The sequence below is a fragment of the Salmo salar genome, chromosome ssa03, assembly GCF_905237065.1.
Source record: "Salmo salar chromosome ssa03, Ssal_v3.1, whole genome shotgun sequence".
In the NCBI taxonomy this organism is placed as follows: domain Eukaryota; kingdom Metazoa; phylum Chordata; class Actinopteri; order Salmoniformes; family Salmonidae; genus Salmo; species Salmo salar.
In genome coordinates, this window is record NC_059444.1 from 23,176,863 (window position 1) to 23,200,155 (window position 23,293).

General features: G+C 42.5%; 1 protein-coding gene across 6 annotated transcripts in view; it reads right to left on the bottom strand.

The window, feature by feature from the left end:
* The window catches only part of LOC106599426 (ras GTPase-activating protein nGAP), a 111,368-nt gene that overhangs the window by 70,159 nt on the left and 17,916 nt on the right, over nt 1-23,293 (bottom strand). For 2 of the 6 annotated variants that reach the window (XM_014190653.2, XM_014190652.2), the window contains exon 1: nt 15,938-16,752. The exons of 2 other annotated variants lie outside the window; for them this stretch is intronic. In XM_014190653.2, coding sequence (XP_014046128.1) covers nt 15,938-16,457 — 520 coding nt within the window. In that variant the 5' untranslated portion in view covers nt 16,458-16,752. Of the gene's footprint in view, nt 1-15,937; nt 16,754-21,712; nt 21,890-23,293 lie in introns of those variants that run through there. 2 more of the 6 variants (XM_014190658.2, XM_014190654.2) reach the window with 2 other exon arrangements.

Genomic DNA, 23,293 nt, shown 5'->3' on the forward strand with positions numbered 1-23,293 from the left:
TGTCCACATTAGCAACGAAACACACCAAGAAAGTCGTGAAGAGGGCACGACAATGCCTTTGCCCCCTAAGGAGACTTACAATATTTGGCATCGGTCCCCAAATCCCCCAAAAGTTTGACAGTTGCACCAGAGGACATCCTGACCGGTTGCATCACAGCTAGGTATGGCAACTGCATGGCATCTGACCCAAAGGCGCCACAGAGGATAGTGCGTATTGCCCAGTACATCACTGGGGCCAAGCTTCCTGCCATCCAGGACCTATATACCAGCTGGTGTCAGAGGAAGGCACAAAAAATTGTCAAAGACTCCAGTCACACAAGTCACAGACTGTTCTATCTGCTACTGCACGGCAAGCTGTACCAGAGCGCCATGTCTAGGTCCAAAAGGTTCCTTAACAGCTTCTACCCCCAAGCCATAAGACTGCTGAACAATTAATCAAAATGGCAGTCCGGACTATTGGCATTGACCCCACGTCTGGAGGAAACCTAGCACCATCCCTACGGTGAAGCATGGTGGCAGCATCATGCTGCGGGGATGTTTTTCAGCAGCAGGGACTGGGAGACAAGTCAAGATCGAGGGAAAGATGATCAGAGCAAAGTACAGAGAGATCCTTGATGAAAACCTGCCCCAGAGCGCTCAGGACCTCAGACTGGGGTGAAGGTTCACCTTTCAACAGGACAACGACCCTAAGCACACAGCCAAGACAACGCAGGAATGGCTTCGGGACAAGTCTCTAAATGTCCTTGAGTGACCCAGCCAGAGTCCGGACTTGAACCTGGTCGAACATCACTGCAGAGACCTGAAAATTGCTGTACAGCAATGCTCCCCATCCAACCTGACAGAGCTTGAGAGGATCTGCAGAGAAGAATGGGAGAATCTCCCCAAATACAGGTGTGCCAACCTTGTAGCGTCATACCCAAAAAGACTCAAGGCTGTAATCGCTGAAAAAAGGTGCTTCAACAAAGTACCCAGTAAAGGGTCTGAATACTTTTGTAAATGTGATATATTTCAGTGTTTTATTTCTAATACATTTTGCTAAAAATTCTAAACCTATTTTTGCTTTCTCAGTATGGGGTATTGTGTTTAGATAGTTTTTTCCCCTCGTCAATGTAATACATTTTAGATAAAGGCTATAACTAGGGATGCAAAGGGTTGGAAACTTTCCGGGAAATTTCTGGAAATTTTCTGTGGGAAGTTAAGCCCGGGAATTTTGCTTAAATTCATCAAAAAAAGTTAGCTTAAAAAACTGTGAACCTTTTTTGTGGGAAACACATAAGGGTATTGTGGCACATTTTGGTTAAACTAACCCCAATTCAATGGAATTGCAACCCTCTGCATGCACAGTGCATCCTTCATTCACATGTACAGCTGATTCTCAAGATCTTGCACACTAATGAGATGACATTGAGCCCACACCACGACACTGTCTGAGCCAAGGACTACATGCTTTCTAGTAAATTTTGATTACAATACTGGGTGGGGTGAATATATTTTATATGACATGCATGATTTTTTGTAAACTAGTAAATTGTAGCCTACAGCAAAGTGTGTTTAAATCATTTCTAACTTCTTAACAATTTCTGCTAGTTAGTTTTTGCTACCATGTGGGTTTAAGCTTGCTTGAGCCTGCTAACTGAGGAGTGTTAATTCACCTGTTTCCATACATATTACATTTTAAAACATTTATCTTACAAAGGAGTTGTTTACTGCTCAACTATTTTTCTGTACATCGAATTGTATTTATTTGTTTCCACATTTGTTTACAAGGGCATCATTTGATGTGTGGAGACATTTCACTGCAGCAAATGTAGAAGTAAAATGTGTGTACATTTGCAAATATTGTGCCAAAAAATTTGAAGAATGCAACAAGCAACCTCTGAAAAAAGTCCCTCTACTTCTATTTGAGGTGAAAATGATGAATCAGACACCTTATCGATAGTAACAGCTCATGGTCCTCCTGGAATCAGTAGTGTTTTTGACTCAATGGAGGAATGCAGTCAGAGAAATGCTGATGAATGTCTTGCTCGAGCTGTGTATGCAACTGGTTCACCTCTGATGCAATGAATATTAGAAGAGAGTTCTGAATGTTCTTTGCCCAGCATACACCCCTCCAACCAGACATGCTTTATCTACCAATTTGCTGGATGCAGAGTTCAACAGAGTTCAAAGGTAATGGTCAAGCAAATGATAGAGAAAGCAGACTATATTGCAATATACTCTGATGTGTGGTCGAATGTTCGTGGGCAAGGAATAATTAACTACATCATCTCCACCCCTCAAACACTATTCTACAAGAGCACAGACAAGGGACAACAGAAACACCGGAGCTGAAGGCAGTCATCAATGACCTTGGAGCACAGAAGGTATTTGCACTGGTGACATAAAGGCTGCTTGGTCTGAAGTGGAGGAGTCCTACCCTCACATCACACCCATTGGCTGTGCTGCACATGCAATGAATCTGCTCCTCAGGGACATCATGGCACTGAAAACAATGGATACACTCTATAAGAGAGCCAATGAAATGGTTAGGCATGTGAAGGGTCATCAAGTTATAGCAGCAATCTACCTCACCAAGCAAAGTGAGAAGAATAAGAGCACCACATTGAAGCTGCCCAGCAACACCTGTTGGGGTGGTGTTGTCATCCTGTTTGACAGTCTCCTGGAGGGGAAGGAGGCTCCAAGAAATGTCCATATCACAGTCTGCCGATATGAACAGCCCCATCAAGAGGATCCTCCTGGATGATGTATTTTGGGAGAGAGTGGTAAGCAGCCAGAAACCTATAGCAGTAGCCATTGCACAGATTGAGGGGGATCATGCAATCCTGTCTGATGTTCAGACTCTGCTTGCAGATGTAAGAGAAGAAATCCGAACTGCCCTGCCCACTTCACTGTTACTCCAAGCAGAGGAACTGCAGTTCTGAAAAACATCAAAAAGTGTGAAGATTTCTGCCTGAAGCCCATACACGCCGCAGCGTACATGTTGGACCTAAACTACGCTGGCAAGACCATCCTGTCTGGTGCAGAGATCAACAAAGCCTATGGTGTCATCTCCACCGTGTCTCGCCACCTTGGCCTGAATGAAGGAAATGTTCTTGACAGTCTGGCGAAGTAGACTTCCAAGCAAGGGATTTGGGATGGAATATGGCAGTCATGCCAACATACAGTTGAAGTCGAAAGTTTACATATACTTAGGTTGGAGTCATTAATAAAACTTGTTTTTCAACCACTCCACAAATTTCTTGTTAACAAACTATAGTTTTGGCAAGTCGGTTAGGACATCTACTTTGTGCATGACACAAGCAATATTTCCAACAATTGTTTACAGACAGATTATTTCACTGTATCACAATTCCAGTGGGTCAGAAGTTTACATACACTAAGTTGACTGTGCCTTTAAACAGCTTGGAAAATTCCAGAAAATTATCTCATGGCTTTAGAAACTTCTGATAGGCTAATTGACATCATTTGAGTCAATTGGAGGTGTACCTGTAGATGTATTTCAAGGCCTACCTTCAAACTCAGTGCCTCTTTGCTTGACATCATGGGAAAATCAAAAGAAATCAGCCAAGACCTCAGAAACAAATGGTAGACCTCCACAAGTCTGGTTCATCCTTGGGAGGAATTTCCAAACGCCTGAAGGTACCACTTTCATCTGTACAAACAATAGTACGCAAGTATAAACACCATGGGACCACGCAGTCGTCATACCGCTCAGGAAGGAGACACGTTCTGTCTCCTAGAGATGAACGCACTTTGGTGCGAAAAGTGCAAATCAATCCCAGAACAACAGCAAAAGACCTTGTGAAGATGCTGGAGGAAACAGGTACAAAAATATCAATATCCACAGTAAAACGAGTCCTATAGTCGACATAACCTGAAAGGCCTGCTCAGTAAGGAAGAAGCCACTGCTCCAAAACCTTCATAAAAAAGCCAGACTACAGTTTGCAGTTGCACATGGAGACAAAGATCATACTTTTTGGAGAAATGTCCTCTGGTCTGATTAAACAAAAATAGAACTGTTTGGCCATAATGACCATCGTTATGTTTGGAGGAAAAAGGCGGAGGCTTGCAAGCCGAAAAACACCATCCCAACCGTGAAGCAAGGGGGTGGCAGTATCATGTTGTGGGGGTCCTTTGCTGCAGGAGGGACTGGTGCATTTCACAAAATAGATGGCATCATGAGGATGGAAATGGATCTGGATATATTGAAGCAACATCTCAAGACATCAGTCAGGAAGTTAAAGCTTCGTCGCAAATGGGTCTTCCAAATGGACAATGACGCCAAGCATATTTCCAAAGTTGTGGCAAAATGGCTTAAGGGCAACAAAGTCAAGGTATTGAAGTGGCCATCACAAAGCCCGGACCTCAATCTTATAGAACATTTCTGGGCAGATCTGAAAAAGCGTGTGAGAGCAAGGAGGCCTACAAACCTGACTCAGATATACGAGCTTTGTCAGGAGGAATGGGCCAAAATTCACCCAACTTATTGTGGGAAGGTTGTGGAAGGCTACCTGAAACGTTTGACCAAAGTTAAACAATTTAAAGGCAATGCTACCAAATACTAATTGAATGCATGTAAACTTCTGACCCACTGGGAATATGATGAAAGAAATACAAGGTGAAAGAAATCATTCTCTACTATTATTCTGACATTTCATATTCCTAAAATAAAGTGGTGATTCTGACTGACCTAAAACAGGGATTTTTTACTAGGATTAAATGTCAGGAATTGTTAAAAACTGAGTTTAAATGTATGTAAACTTCAACTGTATCTCATCAGCCACCTGGTGGAAGGGACTTTGTGGATCTGAGGCTCTTTCCCCTGTTGACTCCATCCTCCTCCAAATCCCACCAACATCAGCCGCCTCAGAGCGCAACTGGTCCTTGTTTGGGAACACACACGCCAAAGCACGCTACAGGCTGACCTATACAAGGGTTGAAAATCGGTGGCCATCCGGGCATATTTAAGGATTTTAAGCCTGACAACGAGCCATCAACAAGGTTGGAAAGTGACAGTGAAGATGAGGCCTCAGAGTCTGATGTTCAACAGGTGGACATTCAGGAGGTCCAGGGAGAAGACATAGAAGCTTGAGATGAAGACAACCAAAGCTTTAGTTTCTAGACTATTATTTTACAGATGTATGTTGAAAAAGTTTGTGGGAAATGCGATGGATCATTGGGGATCATTCAATATTCCCTTTTTTTTTTGTTCAGTGAAATCGTCCCATGTGAAGATTCAACTCAATTAATTAAAGTTCAATTTGTAACAAAATATATTACCGTAATTTCCCGAACTATAAGCCGCAACTTTTTTCCCAGGCTTTGAACCTCGCGGCTTAAACAATGAAGTGGCTAATATATGGATTTTTCCCTCTTTCAATTTTTTTTCTCCAAAAAAACACATTCTGTGACGTGCTCAGTTTTTTGCCGTCATGAAGCTTTCATTAGACCAATGAAATTGCCGAACGGGTTAAGGTCAAACAACTATTTTTGGTTACCGTTTAGATTAAATCGAGCGCTCTCAAACTTCCCATCATTCTGATTACGGTAGTCATTTTGTCACCCTGATTCCTGGGGGCACAACAAAGTATTTGCAGCCACTCGACATCAGTGTAAATCGTGCATTTAAGGTGGTGCTCCGTGTTCAGCGGGAGGCTTGGATGACAAGTGGGGAGAAATCCTTCACTAAAACGGGCCGCATGCGAAGAGCAACTTATGGTCAAGTCTGCCAGTGGGTCCTGACAGCGTGGAGCATTGTCAAAAAATCCACTATCATCAACGGGTTTCGAAAGGCTGGACTGCTGCATGTTGAAGAGGGCTCAGCGGGGGATTTGCCTCCGGATGAAAGTGACGAGAGCGACAATGAAAATGATCCAATAGCAATTCTGAGGCTATTCAACTCCGACACCGAAGGAGATGGTTTCAGTGGTTTCAGTGCACAGGAGGAGGAAGATAGTGACCAATGACTTTCTTGGTAGGCTACTGTTTACTGCTAATTTTTTATTTTTTGTTACAAGCCGTGTTTCGTTAAAGCCTATTTATTTTTGTTACAAGCCGTGTTTCGTTAAAGCCTGTGTAAAGTTCATTTGTTTCAATGTACCGGTAGGCACCTGCGGCTTATAGACATGTGCAGCTTATTTATGTTCAAAATAATACTTTTTTTTTTAATTCAGTGGGTGCGGCTTATATTCAGGTGCGCTTAATAGTCCGTAAATTACGGTAATTGTTTTCTATTGGAAGGATTTAATCATTTGCAATTCTGTCTACTTATGATAAGGTAAAATGTTTTTGTTTCTGTCTCCATATATGGTAAATATATCCAATGCAAAAACATCTACATTTAAATGGTATTAATATTAATTTGTATCCATTTCCATTAATTCCCATACACATATATATATACACATACACACACACACACACACACATACACACACACACACACACATACACACATACATACATACATACATACATACATACATACATACATACATACATACATACATACATACATACATACATACATACATACATACATACATACATACACACATACACACATACATACATATATTTCTGTTAGTTCCCAAGGAAAGTTTCCACCTCTGAATATTCCCCAACATGTGCAACCCTAGCTATAACGTGAAACAAAATGTGGAAAAAGTCAAGGGGTCTGAATACTTTCCGAATGCACTGTATAAACACTTTTTATACAGGCAAAATACTGCAAATCCTATGTTAAAGCAGTACAACAAACTACACTGAACAAAAATAGGAAGGCAACATGCAACAACTTCAAATATTTGCCTCTGTTCATATAAGGAAATCAGTCAATTGATATAAATTCATTAGGCTCTAATCTATGGACTTCACATGACTGGGAATACAGAAATACATCTGTTGGTCACAGATACCTTAAAACAAAACAAAAAGTAGTGGCGTGGACTAGAAAAGCAGTCAGTATCTGGTGTGTGTCCACCATTTGCCTTATGCAGTATGACATATCCTTCACATAGAGTTGATCTGGCTGTTGATTGTGGCCTGTGGAATGTTGTCCCAATCCTCTTCAACGGCTGTGGGCAGTTGCTGCATATTTGCTGGAATGGAACACGCCGTTGTACACGTCGATCTATAGCATCCCAAACATGCTCAATGTGTGACATATCTAGTGAGTATGCAGAACTAGGACATTTTCAGCTTTCAGGAATTGTGTACAGATCCTTGCGACATGGACCGTGCATTATCATGCTGAAACATGAGGTGATGGCGGAGGATGAATGGCACAACAATGGGCCTCAGGATCTAGTCATGGTATCTCTGTGCATTGAAAGTGCGATCGATAAAATGCAATTGTGTTCGTTGTGATCAGGACCCTGGTGAGAACGACGAGCGCGCAGGTGAGCTTCCCTGAGACGATTTCTTACAGTTTGTGCAGAAATTCTTTGGTTGTGCTAACCCACAGTTTCATCAACTGTCCGGCTGGCTGGTGTCAGATGATCCCGCATGTGACATAGCCAGATGTTGTTGAAAATTTCAGAGATCTTTTATTTCAGCTCGTGAAACATGAGACCAACACTTTACATGTTGTGTTTGTATTTTTGTTAAGTGTAAATAAGTTACATATACACAGGGAAGCCATTGTGTGACAGATGAAACTGTCCACTTAAAAAAAAGTAGTGGCCTACACCTTCAGTCCCTTAAAAATATAAAAAATGTTCTTATTAAAACACAGTGAAGTGTGACTAATTACACAAAAGCCCATCACATCAGTGATCAAGTTCTAATTTACCCCCTCCCACGTAACCACCCTCCCACGTAACCAAACCTATAAAATGGAGGGAACTAGGCTATCTGGCGCTAATGTTCCCTGATGGCTAATTTCAGGAAAAATAAATAGATTATTCTAATCTGTCAAACCACAGTTGTATGAGCATTGTCATTTCTACTCTTGAATTACAGTTGGCATAACTGCATGCGTGACCTAAGCATACACACTGCAGATGTGCTGTGAGGTGAAAATTATCAGGGACCATTTCCATTAATTTCAGCATGACAAATCACAGACTGCTCTGTTCTCATATATTGATGGGAAATCAAATACCATGGTACAGATCAGAAATGACCCAGCAATTTTCAAGCAAGATATTTTTTTTCCTTTTCATGTTGGTTGCCAGGAATGGGGGAGAAAAAAAAAAATATATATATATATATATATATATATATATTTTCAGAGACTCTGAATATTATACTTCATGCGATACTTTAGTTGGAAAATGCAATTAGCATAAATTAAAGAATGTTCACACACACTGCTCTTTGGTTAAGCATTACAGGATTCAAGTCAATTAAATGGTGAATATCTGCTCCTTTATCAGAAAGGCGGCCCAAAGGCAGATCCCTTACAAGCAATTAGAAGCAGACTCCTCCCCACAGGAAAAAAAAAGCAAGATATGAAAATGCACAATAGTACACACTTGTATTGCAGTAAATAATAGCAACAGAAACCTAAATAGGGCACTATAACTTGGTTCGAAGGCTCCAAGATATGGGAAAAATATTGTGACTGCGATTTGACTTGTAATATACTGTAGATCAAAACACTTGTGAGAACTGTTGGAATCATAGAAATATAATTATTTATTTTAAGAAGCAAAGAGGAAAGCTGCATTATTCTTGTTTGGAACAATCTGTTGACTGTATTTGACCTCAAAATTCAAAAAAGGCACTCGCACATCTGAGCTATCTTTGTTGCAGGTGCACGGTAACAGTTCAATAAGATGAGAAAAAAGAAGAAACCCGCACACTGCTCTTGCTAGTATCACTGCTCTTTAATAAGCTTCACGTGTGGGCCTTAATTAAGGCCTTTGTCAGAGCTATTGTGAGTTTCTTTTAAACTTAGCACCCTTATGTAGACATAGCTCCACGCACATCCGTTCAATGCGTCTAATGGGGTTGGAGTCGAGGGAAAATAAGTGTTACCAAATATAACAATGTGCATTTCATAAATATTCTAATAGTGTACATAAAACATATTAAACATCTGTAAAACCCCAATGAGGACATCGACCCATCAAGCAAGTTTTCATAAATCATTGGGTCCAGCGCAAGAAAAATAGAGTAATCATAAGTGGTGGCATTAATTTGACCTAACAACAGCATGCAAACTTATAGTGAATCTATGTAGTTTAACCCTCCTGTTATGTTGTGGGTCAATTTGACCAGTTAACCTCCCCTTTTCTCCATGAAATTAAATGACTTTTTTTCATTTAGGGTCATGAACCTAACTTCAAAATGTGAACATACTGATGGTAATATAGAATGGTCACCGTCACCACAAAGAAGTCAAGGTAGACTGTCAGCTTCCAATGTAATCAAAATTGTTCCAGGGCCTACTGATTTTCTCTGCCCCCCTTCGACAAGACAGTAAAAGCTGCACCACTTGTGTAGAATGCAATAAATACAACTGCAGAAAGCACACACACACGTACATTGTGTTCAACATGTGGAGAGAAAGACTGAAGGGAACATTTTGACCGATAGGGTCAAATCACACCTAATTGTTACTGGGAAATACAAAACAAATGCCTACTTGGGGAAACAGAAAACGATTGTTTGTGAGAAAGGAAATATGTTAAACAAATAGTTCTTAAATATAAAGTTTTTGAAATCAAATGTTCTTGTATTTCTTCTTCACAAAAGGTCGGACAAGACAAAAATCAAGTTGTGTTTGTTTTTACTTGATTCTTTGACTGCCTGTGTTTAAACTGTGTGGGTCTATCTGACCCATACCACAATGGACCTCATTTTTTCCCAGCAAAGCACAATGGTTAATAGTGGATTATTTTGCTTTTCATTCAGTCGTTTAGTAGCCTAGGCCTACTCCCGACCAAAGTCTTCACTGATAATCAATGTGATTTTGTTTCACTGAATCTCCACCTGTAGGCTATTTGCTTAATTGGTTTCTGGCTCGGCAAATAAGTGGAGGTGGTATTGCTCATATTTTTGTTTCCTCATCTATCACTGATCAGAAACATTTAGCATGGAAAAAATAATGTAGACTAAATCAAGAGTAGGACGATTTTTCTGCTCGATCAGTAGACAACTCCAAAAGCCCGCGGGAGATTGTGAAATATGAACAAGAGACTCAAATCCTTTAGAAAATAATAGCAATCCTATTTTCAATCGGTCAATTGGTGGATCAAAAAAGCATGGACTTGGGTTCTGTTTAAAAATATCACTTTATTTTTAATATGACAGCGGTTCCACTTAAATACACACGATAACATACAGTACGCACTATACACACAGATTTTGTGTGGTAGATATGTGGTAGTAGAGTAGGGGTCTGAGGGCACACAATGCGTTGTGAAATCTGTAGCGAATGTATTGTAATGTTTTCAAATTGTACAATTGACTTAATTTTACTGGACCACAGGAAGAGTAGCTGCTGCCTTGGTAGCAGCTAATGGGGATCCATAATACATAGAAATACACGCTCCCATGGCACAAGTTGTGTGGAAAAATATACTGCTCAAAAAAATAAAGGGAACACTTAAACAACACATCCTAGATCTGAATGAAAGAAATAATCTTATTAAATACTTTATTCTTTACATAGTTGAATGTGCTGACAACAAAATCACACAAAAATAATCAATGAAAATCCAATTTATCAACCCATGGAGGTCTGGATTTGGAGTCACACTCAAAATTAAAGTGGAAAACCACACTACAGGCTGATCCAACTTTGATGTAATGTCCTTAAAACAAGTCAAAATGAGGCTCAGTAGTGTGTGTGGCCTCCACGTGCCTGTATGACCTCCCTACAACGCCTGGGCATGCTCCTGATGAGGTGGCGGATGGTCTCCTGAGGGATCTCCTCCCAGACCTGGACTAAAGCATCCGCCAACTCCTGGACAGTCTGTGGTGGATGGAGCGAGACATGATATCCCAGATGTGCTCAATTGGATTCAGGTCTGGGGAACGGGCGGGCCAGTCCATAGCATCAATGCCTTCCTCTTGCAGGAACTGCTGACATACTCCAGCCACATGAGGTCTAGCATTGTCTTGCATTAGGAGGAACCCAGGGCCAACCGCACCAGCATATGGTCTCACAAGGGGTCTGAGGATCTCATCTCGGTACCTAATGGCAGTCAGGCTACCTCTGGCGAGCACATGGAGGGCTGTGCGGCCCCCCCAAAGAAATGCCACCCCACACCATGACTGACCCACCGCCAAACCGGTCATGCTGGAGGATGTTGCAGGCAGCAGAACGTTCTCCACGTCGTCTCCAGACTCTGTCACGTCTGTCACGTGCTCAGTGTGAACCTGCTTTCATCTGTGAAGAGCACAGGGCGCCAGTGGCGAATTTGCCAATCTTGGTGTTCTCTGGCAAATGCTAAACGTCCTGCACGGTGTTGGGCTGTAAGCACAACCCCCACCTGTGGACGTCGGGCCCTCATACCACCCTCATGGAGTCTGTTTCTGACCGTTTGAGCAGACACATGCACATTTGTGGCCTGCTGGAGGTCATTTTGCAGGGCTCTGGCAGTGTTCCTCCTGCTCCTCCTTGCACAAAGGCGGAGGTAGCGGTCTTGCTGCTGGGTTGTTGCCCTCCTACGGTCTCCTCCACGTCTCCTGATGTAATGGCCTGTCTCCTGGTAGCGCCTCCATGCTCTGGACACTACGCTGACAGACACAGCAAACCTTCTTGCCACAGCTCGCATTGATGTGCCATCCTGGATGAGCTGCACTACCTGAGCCACTTGTGTGGGTTGTAGACTCCGTCTCATGCAACCACTAGAGTGAAAGCACCGCCAGCATTCAAAAGTGACCAAAACATCAGCCAGGAAGCATAGGAACTGAGAAGTGGTCTGTGGTCCCCACCTGCAGAACCACTCCTTTATTGGGGGTGTCTTGCTAATTGCCTATAATTTCCACCTGTTGTCTATTCCATTTGCACAACAGTATGTGAAATGTATTGTCAATCAGTGTTGCTTCCTAAGTGGACAGTTTGATTTCACAGAAGTGTGACTTGGAGTTACATTGTGTTGTTTAAGTGTTCCCTTTATTTTTTTGAGCAGTGTATTATTTGCATTTTATTCTGTTATATTCTATTATAGTCTTAATTTAAAAGAATAACTATGGTCTGTTGACTGTGTTTGTTTAATTAACAAAGTAACAAACTATTGATTTCATTTGGATGGCGCAGCCATTGCTGCACAGACCAGTAACATAAAACTCTAAATATGCTATTCTATTGAAAATACATTTTTATTAATCTTATGTTTCTTAGGACCTGCCTAAACAAATTAATAATGGATTTATTTTTGATCGTGTATATTCTCCATGGGTTAATTAAAAATAGACGCCCACCCACATCTGCACACCACTACTATCACTTGTCCCCGGGCATGCCGGCATGCGCAAGGGAGGTATAAAAGGCGTATGCAGGCAAGAACATGGTAAACATGGGCCTGTTTGTAAGGGGGACATACAAATATTGCCCAATAGTATTTACGGTATTTTGCCTGTAAAAAAAACTATGTGAAAGAAGTACATACAGTGCATTCGGAAAGTATTCAGATCCCTTGACTTTTTCCACATTGCTATGTTACAGCCTTAATATAAAATTGATTAAACAATATTTTTAAAAATCCCTCAAATCTACACACTATCTCAATATCACATTTACATAAGTATTCAGACCCTTTACTCAGTACTTTGTTGAACTTTTGGCAGCGATTATAGCCTCGAGTCTTCTTGGGTATGATGCTACAAGCTTGGCACACCCGTTTTTGGGGAGGAGTTTCTCCCATTCTTCTCTGCATATCCTCTCAAGCTCTGTCAGGTTGGATGGGGAGCGTCACTGCACAGCTATTTTCAGGTCTCTCCAGAGATGTTCGATCGGGTTCAAGTCCGGGCTCTGGCTGGGCCACTCAAGGACATTCAGAAACTTGTCCCGAAGCCACTCCTGCATTGTCTTGGCTGTGTGCTTAGGGTCGTTGTCCTGTTGAAAGGTGAACCAACACCCCAGTCTGAGGTCCTGAGCGCTCTGGGCAGGTTTTCATCAAGGATCTCTGTATTTTGCTCCGTTCATCTCTCACTCAAACCCGACTACTCTCCCAGTCCCTGCCGCTGAAAAACATGCCCACAGCATGATGCTGCCACCACCATGCTTCACCGTAGGGATGGTGCCAGCTTTCCACCAGACATGACGCCTGTCATTCAGGCCAAAGAGTTCGATGTTGGTTTCATCAGACCAGAGAATCTTGTTTCTTATGGCCTGAGAGTCCTTTAGTTGCCTTTTGGAAAACTCCAAGCGGGCTGTCATGTGCCTTTTACTGAGGATTGGCCTCCACCAGGCCACTCTACCATAAAAGCCTGATTGGTGGAGTGCTGCAGAGATGGCTGTTCTTCTGGAAGGTTATCCCATCGCCACAGAAGAACTCTGGAGCTCTGTCAGAGTGACCATCGGGTTCTTGGTCACCTGCATGACCAAGGCCCTTCTCTCCCGATTGCTCAGTTTGGCCGGGTGACCAGCTCTAGGAAGAGTCTTGGTGGTTCCAACTTTTTCCATTTAAGAATGATAGAGGCCACTGTGTTCTTGGGGAACTTCAATGCTGCAGAGATTTGTTGGTATCCTTCCCCAGATCTGTGCCTCAACACAATCCTCTCTCTGAGCTCTACGGACAATTCCTTCGACCTCATGGCTTGGTTTTTGCTCTGACAGCTGTAAGACCATATGTATATATTATTATGCCTCAAGTCCAATCAATTTATCACAGATTGCCTCCAATCAAGTTGTAGAAACATTAGGGATGATCAATGGAAACAGGATGCAGCTGAGCTCAATTTTGAGTCTCAAAGCAAAGGGTTTGAATACGTATGTACAGTTGAAGTCGGAAGTTTACATACACTTAGGTTGGAGTCATTAAAACTCGTTCTTCAACCACTTCAAATTTCTCCTCTTTGCTTGACATCATGGGTAAATCAAAAGTAATCAGCCAAGACCTAAAAAAAAAAAATTGTAGACCTCCACAAGTCTGGTTCATCCTTGGGAGCAATTTCCAAACGCCTGAAGGTACCACGTTCTGCTGTACAAACAATAGTACGCAAGTACAAACACCATGGGACCACGCAGCCGTCATACCGCTCAGGAAGGAGACACGTTCTGTCTCCAAGAGATGAACGTATTTTGGTGCGAAAAGTGCAGATCAATCCCAGAACAGCAGCAAAGGCCCTTGTGAAGATGCTGGAGGAAACGGGTACAAAAATATCAATATCCACAGTAAAACGAGTCCTATATCGACATAACCTGAAAGGCCGCTCAGCAAGAAAGAAGCCACTGCTGCAAAACCTCCAAAAAAGGCAGACTACGGTTTGCAACTGCACATGGGGACAAAGATCATACTTTTTGGAAAAATGTCCTCTGGTCTGATTAAACAAAAATAGAACTGTTTGGCCATAATGACCATTGTTATGTTTGGAGGAAAAAGGGGGACGCTTGCAAGCCGAAGAACACCATCCCAACCGTGAAGCATCATGTTGTGGGGGTGCTTTGCTGCAGGAGGGACTGGTGCACTTCACAAAATAGATGGCATCATGAGGGAGGAAAAGTATGTGGATATATTGAAGCAACAGCTCAAGACATCAGTCAGGAAGTTAAAGCTTGGTTGCAAATGGGTCTTCCAAATGGACAATGATCCCAAATCATACTTCCAAAGTTGTGGCAAAATGGCTCAAGGACAACAAAGTCAAGGTATTGAAGTGGCCATCACAAAGCCCTGACCTCAGTGCTATAGAAAATTTGTGGGCAGAAGTGAAAAGGCGTGTGCGAGCAAGGAGGCCTACAAACCTGACTCAGTTACACCAGCTCTGTCAGGAGGAATGGGCCAAAGTTCACCCAACTTATTGTGGGAAGCTTGTGGAAGACTACCCGAAACGTTTGACCCAAGTTAAACAATTTAAAGGCAATGCTACCAAATACTAATTGAGTGCATGTAAACTTCTGACCCACTGGGAATGTGATGAAATAAATAAAAGCTGAAATAAATCACTCTCTCCTATTATTCTGACATTTTCACATTCTTAAAGTAAAGTGGTGATCCTAACTGACCCAAGACAGGGAATTTCTACTAAGATTAAATGTCAGGAATTGTGAAAAACTGAGTTTAAATGTATTTGGCTAAGGTGTAAACTTCTGAATTCAACTGTAAAAAAGTAATTTCTATTCTTTATTTTTTATAAAATTTGTCAACATTTCTAAAAACCCGTTTCCCTTTGTTATTATGGGGTTTTGTGTAGATTGATGATTTCAAAAAATATATATTTACTCCATTTTAGAATAAGGCTGTAACGTAACAAAATGTGGAATAAGGGAAGGAGTCTGAATACTTTCCGAATGCACTGTGAAGAGGATATAACAGCGAGGAGGAGGAACTGCGCCGGTTGAGTGACAGGGGACGGGAGTTGGAGTGTGCGGGAAGCAGATGCAAGAGAAGAAAACTACAAGTGAAGTATAAAAACGGACGTTACACGCAGCGGGTGGCGTTTCAAGAATATTGCATGCAATATGGATACTGACAATGTCAACATTGTGATTTCAATGTGAATTTGATTAATTGTGCAGCCCTACTTAGTGCAGCAGTTAGGCTATTTCAATTTCAAAATAATTGCAAACCATTTTAAACACTTAAGATCTTCTAATCATGTTCTTACATGTTACCCATGTAATGTATTGGACTTAATAAACACACCACTCAAAATAAACTGTGGAGTAAACTCAAATGAGATGCGCCTTCAGAAGGAAGGTCTCTTGCGACACTATTGTATACAATAATTGCCATTCTAAAGAGGATCTCTCACACACACACACACACACACACACACACACACACACACACACACACAGAGAGAGAGTGAGCTCTCCTACCAGGCACTTGGTTTTCAGGGTCAGGCTCATCCTTGATGTTGAGAATCCTACTGATCCTCCGCGATATAGAGGAGAACAGGCCGTGGACAAAGGGGTCATTTTGATCCTCCACGTCTGAGAGCACCTTCCTGACTGCAGTCTTGTCTGTACTGCTGCCAGCCCCTGGCTCTGATACAGACCTGTGGTAGGGAATCAGGGAGCGCAGTGACCGCTGCCTCTCCTGTCCACTGTGCTGCTCCGCAGGTCCAGTAGTACTGCTGCAGGTGGTCATCCTTCTGGGGAGACTCAACACCCTGAAGTGGATCGGTTCCAGTACACTGTGATCTCTACTGTCCAACCTGGCAGAAGTCCTCCAGTCGTAACCGTCCAGTGGCTGCTCTGGAGTGGACTGGGAGCACTGCTTCAGCCAGGGTTTTCTGTAATGGTGCCAGTGGTAAGAACCATCCATGCCAAATTGAGACAGAGTAGGTCTCTGACTTAAATGTCTGCTGTGGTCTGGAGACTTTCTCGGTAGACTCATTATAAAATCCAAACAATGAGTCAGTAGATCAAATCTTGTGTGAGCAACCACACAGATTAAAGCCAGCGATAGAGCCAGCGAATGGCTGATCAACCTGACGGTTGGTTGACAGGTTGGTTGACAGCTTTGAGATCTTTTAACCTACAACAGCGACCATTTCCTTGCGTAGTAGTAGTAATGCACCAAACCCTTGAGTACAAAATCTCTTTAATAAAAGTAGACCACAGGTTCCACTCCAACTATAGTTGAGTAATAAGTCGAAGGTCTGCGAGTTCAGTATGTTGCTCACTGGCTGATAGTGGCCTTCCTGGGAGGAAGTGGGGTGTCAGATGTATAAGTAAGCTTCCTTAAGGCCTGTCCAATCAGATGCTACTATACTGTAGGCCTCAGGTTGTGGTTTTCCGTATAAACAGATTATTATTATTTTTAGACCGGTGTTTGTGCTCGTTAAAAAATAGAAAGGACTGTTTGTTTATCGTCATTACGGCCCCATGATACTCATATGAACTGTTCATAGACGTCAAACACTCAAGGGTTTGGCGAGATTTCTCAATCATTGGATGTGCCATTAACATGTACATTGTGTAACTTACAATATTAACACAACAGTCTAGACAGCATAAATAAGCAACATATATTTCTGCAATCTGTGTGCTACAAAAAAAACATTGTGTAATTTAAATGTTTTTCTTTTGGCATTCACTGGAGTCCTTCATCCATTTAAAATTTAAGTGTAAAGAAAACCCCTCTGGAGGTTTTCAGTTGTCTGGCGCAATTAACCAACACAACACTTGAGAGTTAGAAAAAAAAAATGATCATGCCTTTTGACATTTAAGTAATATTTAAAAAAAAATGGAGAGGAGACTTAGTAAGCAATTTAGACAAAATGAATGGATTGTCACATCACACAAGGAGGGGGTGCCATTACCGCCGGGGACATAACAGTATGCATGGTGAGGACAGTCTGTCAATGGCTGCTGAAGAACCACATACACCCACATGCTCATCAAGTTGAGTGAAAAGTGTAGCACTGGCAATTCCACAGTGAAGTGGTCCTGAAAATTAAATGAAAGAAAAATGGGCAGATTTCTTGTTGAGCGGATGGTCAGGGGGATGGAACGTAATTACAAAACATTTTCAGACTGCAAATTGACCGCAAGAAGCCCAAACAGACATCATATTTGACTAAAACATAATAATTTCAAACCTTGCTTACATTTATATACGATCACATACTGTACATCTCTATTATGTGTGGGAATACTTTGGAAGAGATTTCCAAAATGTATTTGCTGGTGTTTTTACAGTCTTCTATGTCAAACGATAAAAATATAAAATAATTGTATTTGTTTTTCTCAGAAAACATGGGGGCTGCTCTAACGGAATGGCACGGTGTCATAAATATGCATGGGTCCTCCTAAATGCGGTGCCCTAACTGGGCCCCAGTCCTCTGTGACCAGAGAGGAAATGGGAGAGTTGTCCCACTGGGGGCTATGCTAGCTACAGGCCATAGCACCTCGTTTGCTTTGGTCATCAGGGCTTATTAGAGTGCGCATCACTATCAGGGGCAGGGATGGCAGGATCCAGGGAGCGCAACTTGAAAACCACCACAGCAAGACTGAGGATCGAAACCCTTGATAAAAGGATGCTTTAGTTTTAGAAGAAAGAAAAGCATGGCTGTCTCAAATGGCCCACTATTTCCTTTGTGCACTACTTTTGACCAGAGCCTTATGTGCCATTGTCAAAAGGAGTGCACCGTATAGGGAATAGGGTCGGGGCACGGAGTCCATGTGACCCACATGCTTGTGTCGTGCAACAAGGTGGTAACCAGGTGGCAAAGCTGAGCAACATTCACCACAATTCATCATATCTAGGTCAGTGCTTACTGCTGTGCTGAGAAACCAAAAGCCTAAGATGCAGAGCAGGGGAGTCCCACCAGGGATGTGTTCACAGTGTGAATGTGAGAATTTAAAGAGTCAGTGGTAAGAGATGGACAATTTCCTCATCACTGCTTCCTATGTACTTCAGGGGGGAGGACCCAGCAGCCTCTCTGTCAGAGACTCCTGTGGTGTTACAGCGCCTCCTTCCCTAACAGTGATAGTCTGAGACTATCCTGTAGAAACAGCTTTGAACAACAGGACTGCAAATATATATAGGTGGAATGAGCTGGAGAACAGTTTGGTATTTTTGGGATATTTTATTCATAGCATTTGCTACCAAAGCAGCAATGTTCCTAAGTAAGTAAATATATATACTGAACACAAATATAAATGCTACATGCAACAATTTAAAAGATTTTACTGAATTACAGTCCATATGAAGAAATCAGTCTCTAATCTATGGATTTTCACATGACTGGGAATGCAGATTGGTCACAGATACCTTAAAAAAATTAAAATAAAAAATAAATGTGCCTCACAAAAGGGCCTCAGGAGCTCGTCACGGTCTTCTGGTGTATATAAATTGACATTGATAAAACGCAATTGTGTTCGTTGTCCATAGCTTATGCCTGCCCATACCATAACCTCACTGCCACCACGGGGCACTCTGTTGACATTAGCAAACCGCTCGCCCAAAACGCCATACACATGGTCTGAGGTTGCGAGGCCGGTTGGACGTACTACCAAATTCTCTAAAACGACGTTGGAGGCGGCTTATGGTAGAGAAATTAACATTCTATTCTCTGGCAACAGCTCTGCCAATTGCAAGCTCCCTCAAAACTTGAGACATCTGTGACATTGTGTTGTGTGACAAAACTGCACATTTTAGAGTGGCCTTTTATTGTCCCCAGCAGGAGAAACGCTCACTAACAGGGATGTAAACATAATTGTGCACAACATTTGAGGGAAATAAGCTTTTAGTGTGTATAGAACATTTCTGGGATTTTATTTATTTAACTCGGCAAGTCAGTCAAGAACAAATTCTTATTTACAATGACGGCCTACCACGGCCAAACGCTAACCCGTACGACACTGGGCCAATTGTGCACAGCCCTATGGGACTCCCAAATACGGCCAATTGTGATACAGCCTGGAATCGAACCAGTGTCTAAAGTGACGCCTCTAGCACTAAGATGCAGTGCCTTAGACTGCTACGCCATCGATTTTCTTTTATTTCAGCTCATGAAACATAGGACCAACACTTTACATGTTGCATTTATACTTTTGTTCAGATAGATAGAGCTATATATCTATATAGAGAGAGATATATACATACAAACACTGAGTGGACAAAACGTTAGGAACACCTTCCGAATATTGAGTTGCACACCCTTTTGCCCTCAGAACTGCCTCATTCGTCACCTCTACAAGGTGTCTAAAGCATTCCACAGGGATGCTGGCCCGTGTTGACTCCAATGCTTCCCACAGTTGTCAATTTGGCTGGATGTCCTTTAAAGACGACAAAGTGGCCATTGGATAAAGCCTTTCCGGAGGCCCAATGTCATTTTTCCTGTGCTCTGGATCGGAGAAACTATGTTCCCATACGTCACAGTGGCAGCAGCCAGAGCCTCCGGAAGACGAGTTATGGGACTGGAATAGTAAGTCAGTCTGTAACCGTTATCAGGCAACAACTGTCAACAGAACAGGTTGCTGTCTCTCACTAGAGACCATTCTTGATACACACAGGAAACTGTTGAGCGTGAAAAACCCAGCAGCATTGCAGTTCTTGAAACACTCAAACTGGTGCAGCTTACACCGTTCAAAGGCACTTAAATATTTTGTCTTGCCCATTCAACCTCTGAATGGCACACATACAAAATAAATGTCTGAATTGTCTCAAGGCTTCTTTAACCGGTCTCCTCCCCTTCATCTACACTGATTGAAGTGGCTTTAAGCTTTAAGGGCCAAGCTTCCTGCCATCCAGGACCTATATACTAGGCGGTGTGAGAGGAAAGCACATAAAATTGTCAGAGACTCCAGTCACCCAAATCATAGTGTTCTCTCTGCTCCCGCACGGCAAGCAGTACCAGAGCACCAAGTCTAGGACCAAAAGGCTCCTAAACAGTTTCTACCCCCAAGCCATAAGACTGCTGAACAATTAATCAAATGACCACCGGACTATTACATTGAACCCCCCCCCTTGTACAATGCTGCTACTCGCTGTTTGTTTGTTACCTATGCATAGTCACTTCACCCCTACCTACATGTATAAATTACCTCAACTAACCTGTACCCCAGTACACTGACTCGGTACAGGTACCCCTGTACATAGCCTTGTTATTGTTATGTTATTGTGTTACTTATTATTTTTGTACTTTATTTTTTACTCTATTTGGTAAACATTTTCTTAAACTCTTCTTGAACTGCACTGTTGGTTAAGGGCTTGTAAGTAAGCATTCCATGGTAAGGTCTACACTTGATGTATTTGGCGCATGTGACAAATAGTTTGATTTGATTTAACAGGTGACATCAATAAGGTCACCTAGTCAGTCTGTCATGGAAAGAGCATAATGCTTTGTGCACTCAGTGTATATATAGGCCTAGAGATCATCAAACGCCTACCTTATAAGCTAATCACTTTCTAATAGCCTAGAGCATTGGGCCAGTAACAGAAAGGTTGCTGGATCGAATCCCCGAGCTGACAAGGTAAATATCTGTCGTTCTGCCCCTGAGCAAGGCCGTTAACCTACCGTTACCCGGGCGCCGAAGATGTGGATTTCGATTACGGAGCCCCCCCCCCACGTGATTCAGAGAGGTTGGGTTAAAACGCGGAAGACACATTTCAGTGGAACGCATTCAGGTGTACAACTGACTAGGTAGCCCCCTTTCCCCTTACACATAGGCTACAAGCACTTCTATTCACGTGGAACTCATTTCCATGGAGAGTCACTCAATTTGCATAGGCTGGCAAAGGATGTGAAAATGTAAGCACAAAGAAGCATAACATCATCTTTTCAAGTTAGTAGAGCTCACCCCAGACATAACCAATTAAGCAAGATATCTGTAATGGCAAGTGTTCAGATGGCCCTTGGTTTGGACAGCACACATTCGAACCTCATTACTACCAACACCTGGAATATGAGTGAGAGAAATCATTCACCTCCAATGCTCAACACCACAGGGCAATAACAATGGCAGGGATAAAAATAACCCCTCTAAATGGGTATAAGAGCAGTGGCAGGAAGTTAATAGAATGGAAGCGAGAGAGAGAGAGTGAGAGAGAGAGACAGAGGGGTAGCGTGAGAATCTCTAGTGAGAGACAGCAACCTGTTCTGTTGACAGTTGTTGCCTGATAACGGTTACAGACTGACTTACTATTCCAGTCCCATAACTCGTCTTCCGGAGGCTCTGGCTGCTGCCACTGTGACGTATGGGAACATAGTTTCTCCGATCCAGAGCACAGGAAAAATGACATTGGGCCTCCGGAAAGGCTTTATCCAATGGCCACTTTGTCGTCTTTATTTGTCCCTGTCCTGGCGGAAGTCAGGACTGGACTCAGAACATAAGAGAGCATGAACACCCCCCTGATCTAAAAATAGCACTTTGCCATTAAGAGGGCAATAAATCAGTCCATGAAGGGAGGAAGGAGGGGGGGTTATAGGGCCCTATAAAATCTGTGGAATCACAGAATCCAGACATTAAAACAGATTTCAAAGATGTACTGAACTTAGTAGGAAATCAACTAAATGTATTGAATTTATTAGAAAATGAATTTGCTTTAGATTATCAAAAGACATAACAAAATGCATCAGTGAGTGATTTGTATTTTCTTTCAACTTTCTGAAGAGGCAACAGCACAGGAAAGCCCCCGTCTGTGTGCGCGCGCGTGTAGGCGTTAGCGATGATGCAAATGAATGACAACTGTCTTCTTGTAGTTGTTATGGCATTCCCAAAAACCTTCCCAATTAAATGTTAACTACAAAGTAGCCTATACCTACCTGACAGAATGATAAATCGGAAACCTGGAAAAACAAAACCAGAAAAAAAACTGATTTTATAGGACCCTAGGTTTATGGGGACAAGGTCTTGAAAAGTTCCCCTCAAAATACTACAGCGTCTGTGTTCCAAATGGCACCCTATTCCCTATTTAATGCACTATATAAGGAAATAGGTTGCCATTTGGGAGAGAGCCTCTGTCTGGAGCTGGCGGGCAGAACTATAACGACTTGGGAACTGTGTCTGGCAGTGTTCAATGTTCCAGGGTTATGGTATTTGACACCCCAACCAGCCAAGAGTCGTTCAATTATTTCCCTTCATGAGAGGAAAAATGGCTTGATGCTGTTATAATAACCCTAAATAGTTGTGTATAATGATTATCCCACCATTGGAATTCAACAGCTAGCCTACACCAAAGGGACAACAAAACAAAAAAGGTGGTCTGAGAAAACCAACTCAATCGGTACACAAAAGTCCTCCTCTTAACACATGAGCAGCCTTAGTTCCTAACCCACGGGTTTTTCCACTCACCAGGGGGACAAAAGCCTGAAATAGACAAACATTTATTTTTGAACAGCACAGGTTAGTTTCTTGTTTTGTTTCAGAGGGGATATCCTGCCTCTGTCCCCCATCCCAACCCCCTCATGACAGCATGGCTGCCACATGCAGCAAGCTGGGGTGGGACAGATGAAAACAGGGAACTTTCCATTTCCTCCTCCGCTATGCCGAGCAACTGTAGGGTGGTTGGTCATACAATGCTAGACGTAGGCTTAGGACTCGATTCAATCCCTATCGCGGAAGTTCAGCGCTATAGCGCGATTGAAATGTAAAAGGTCAATTCAGATTGAGCTGACATATGCAGCGTTTCCCGGGAACGCTGGATAATTGCCTTTAAATTTAGAATCACGCTGTAGCGCTGAACTTCTGCGATACGGACTGAATCGAGCCCCCTAATCTCCC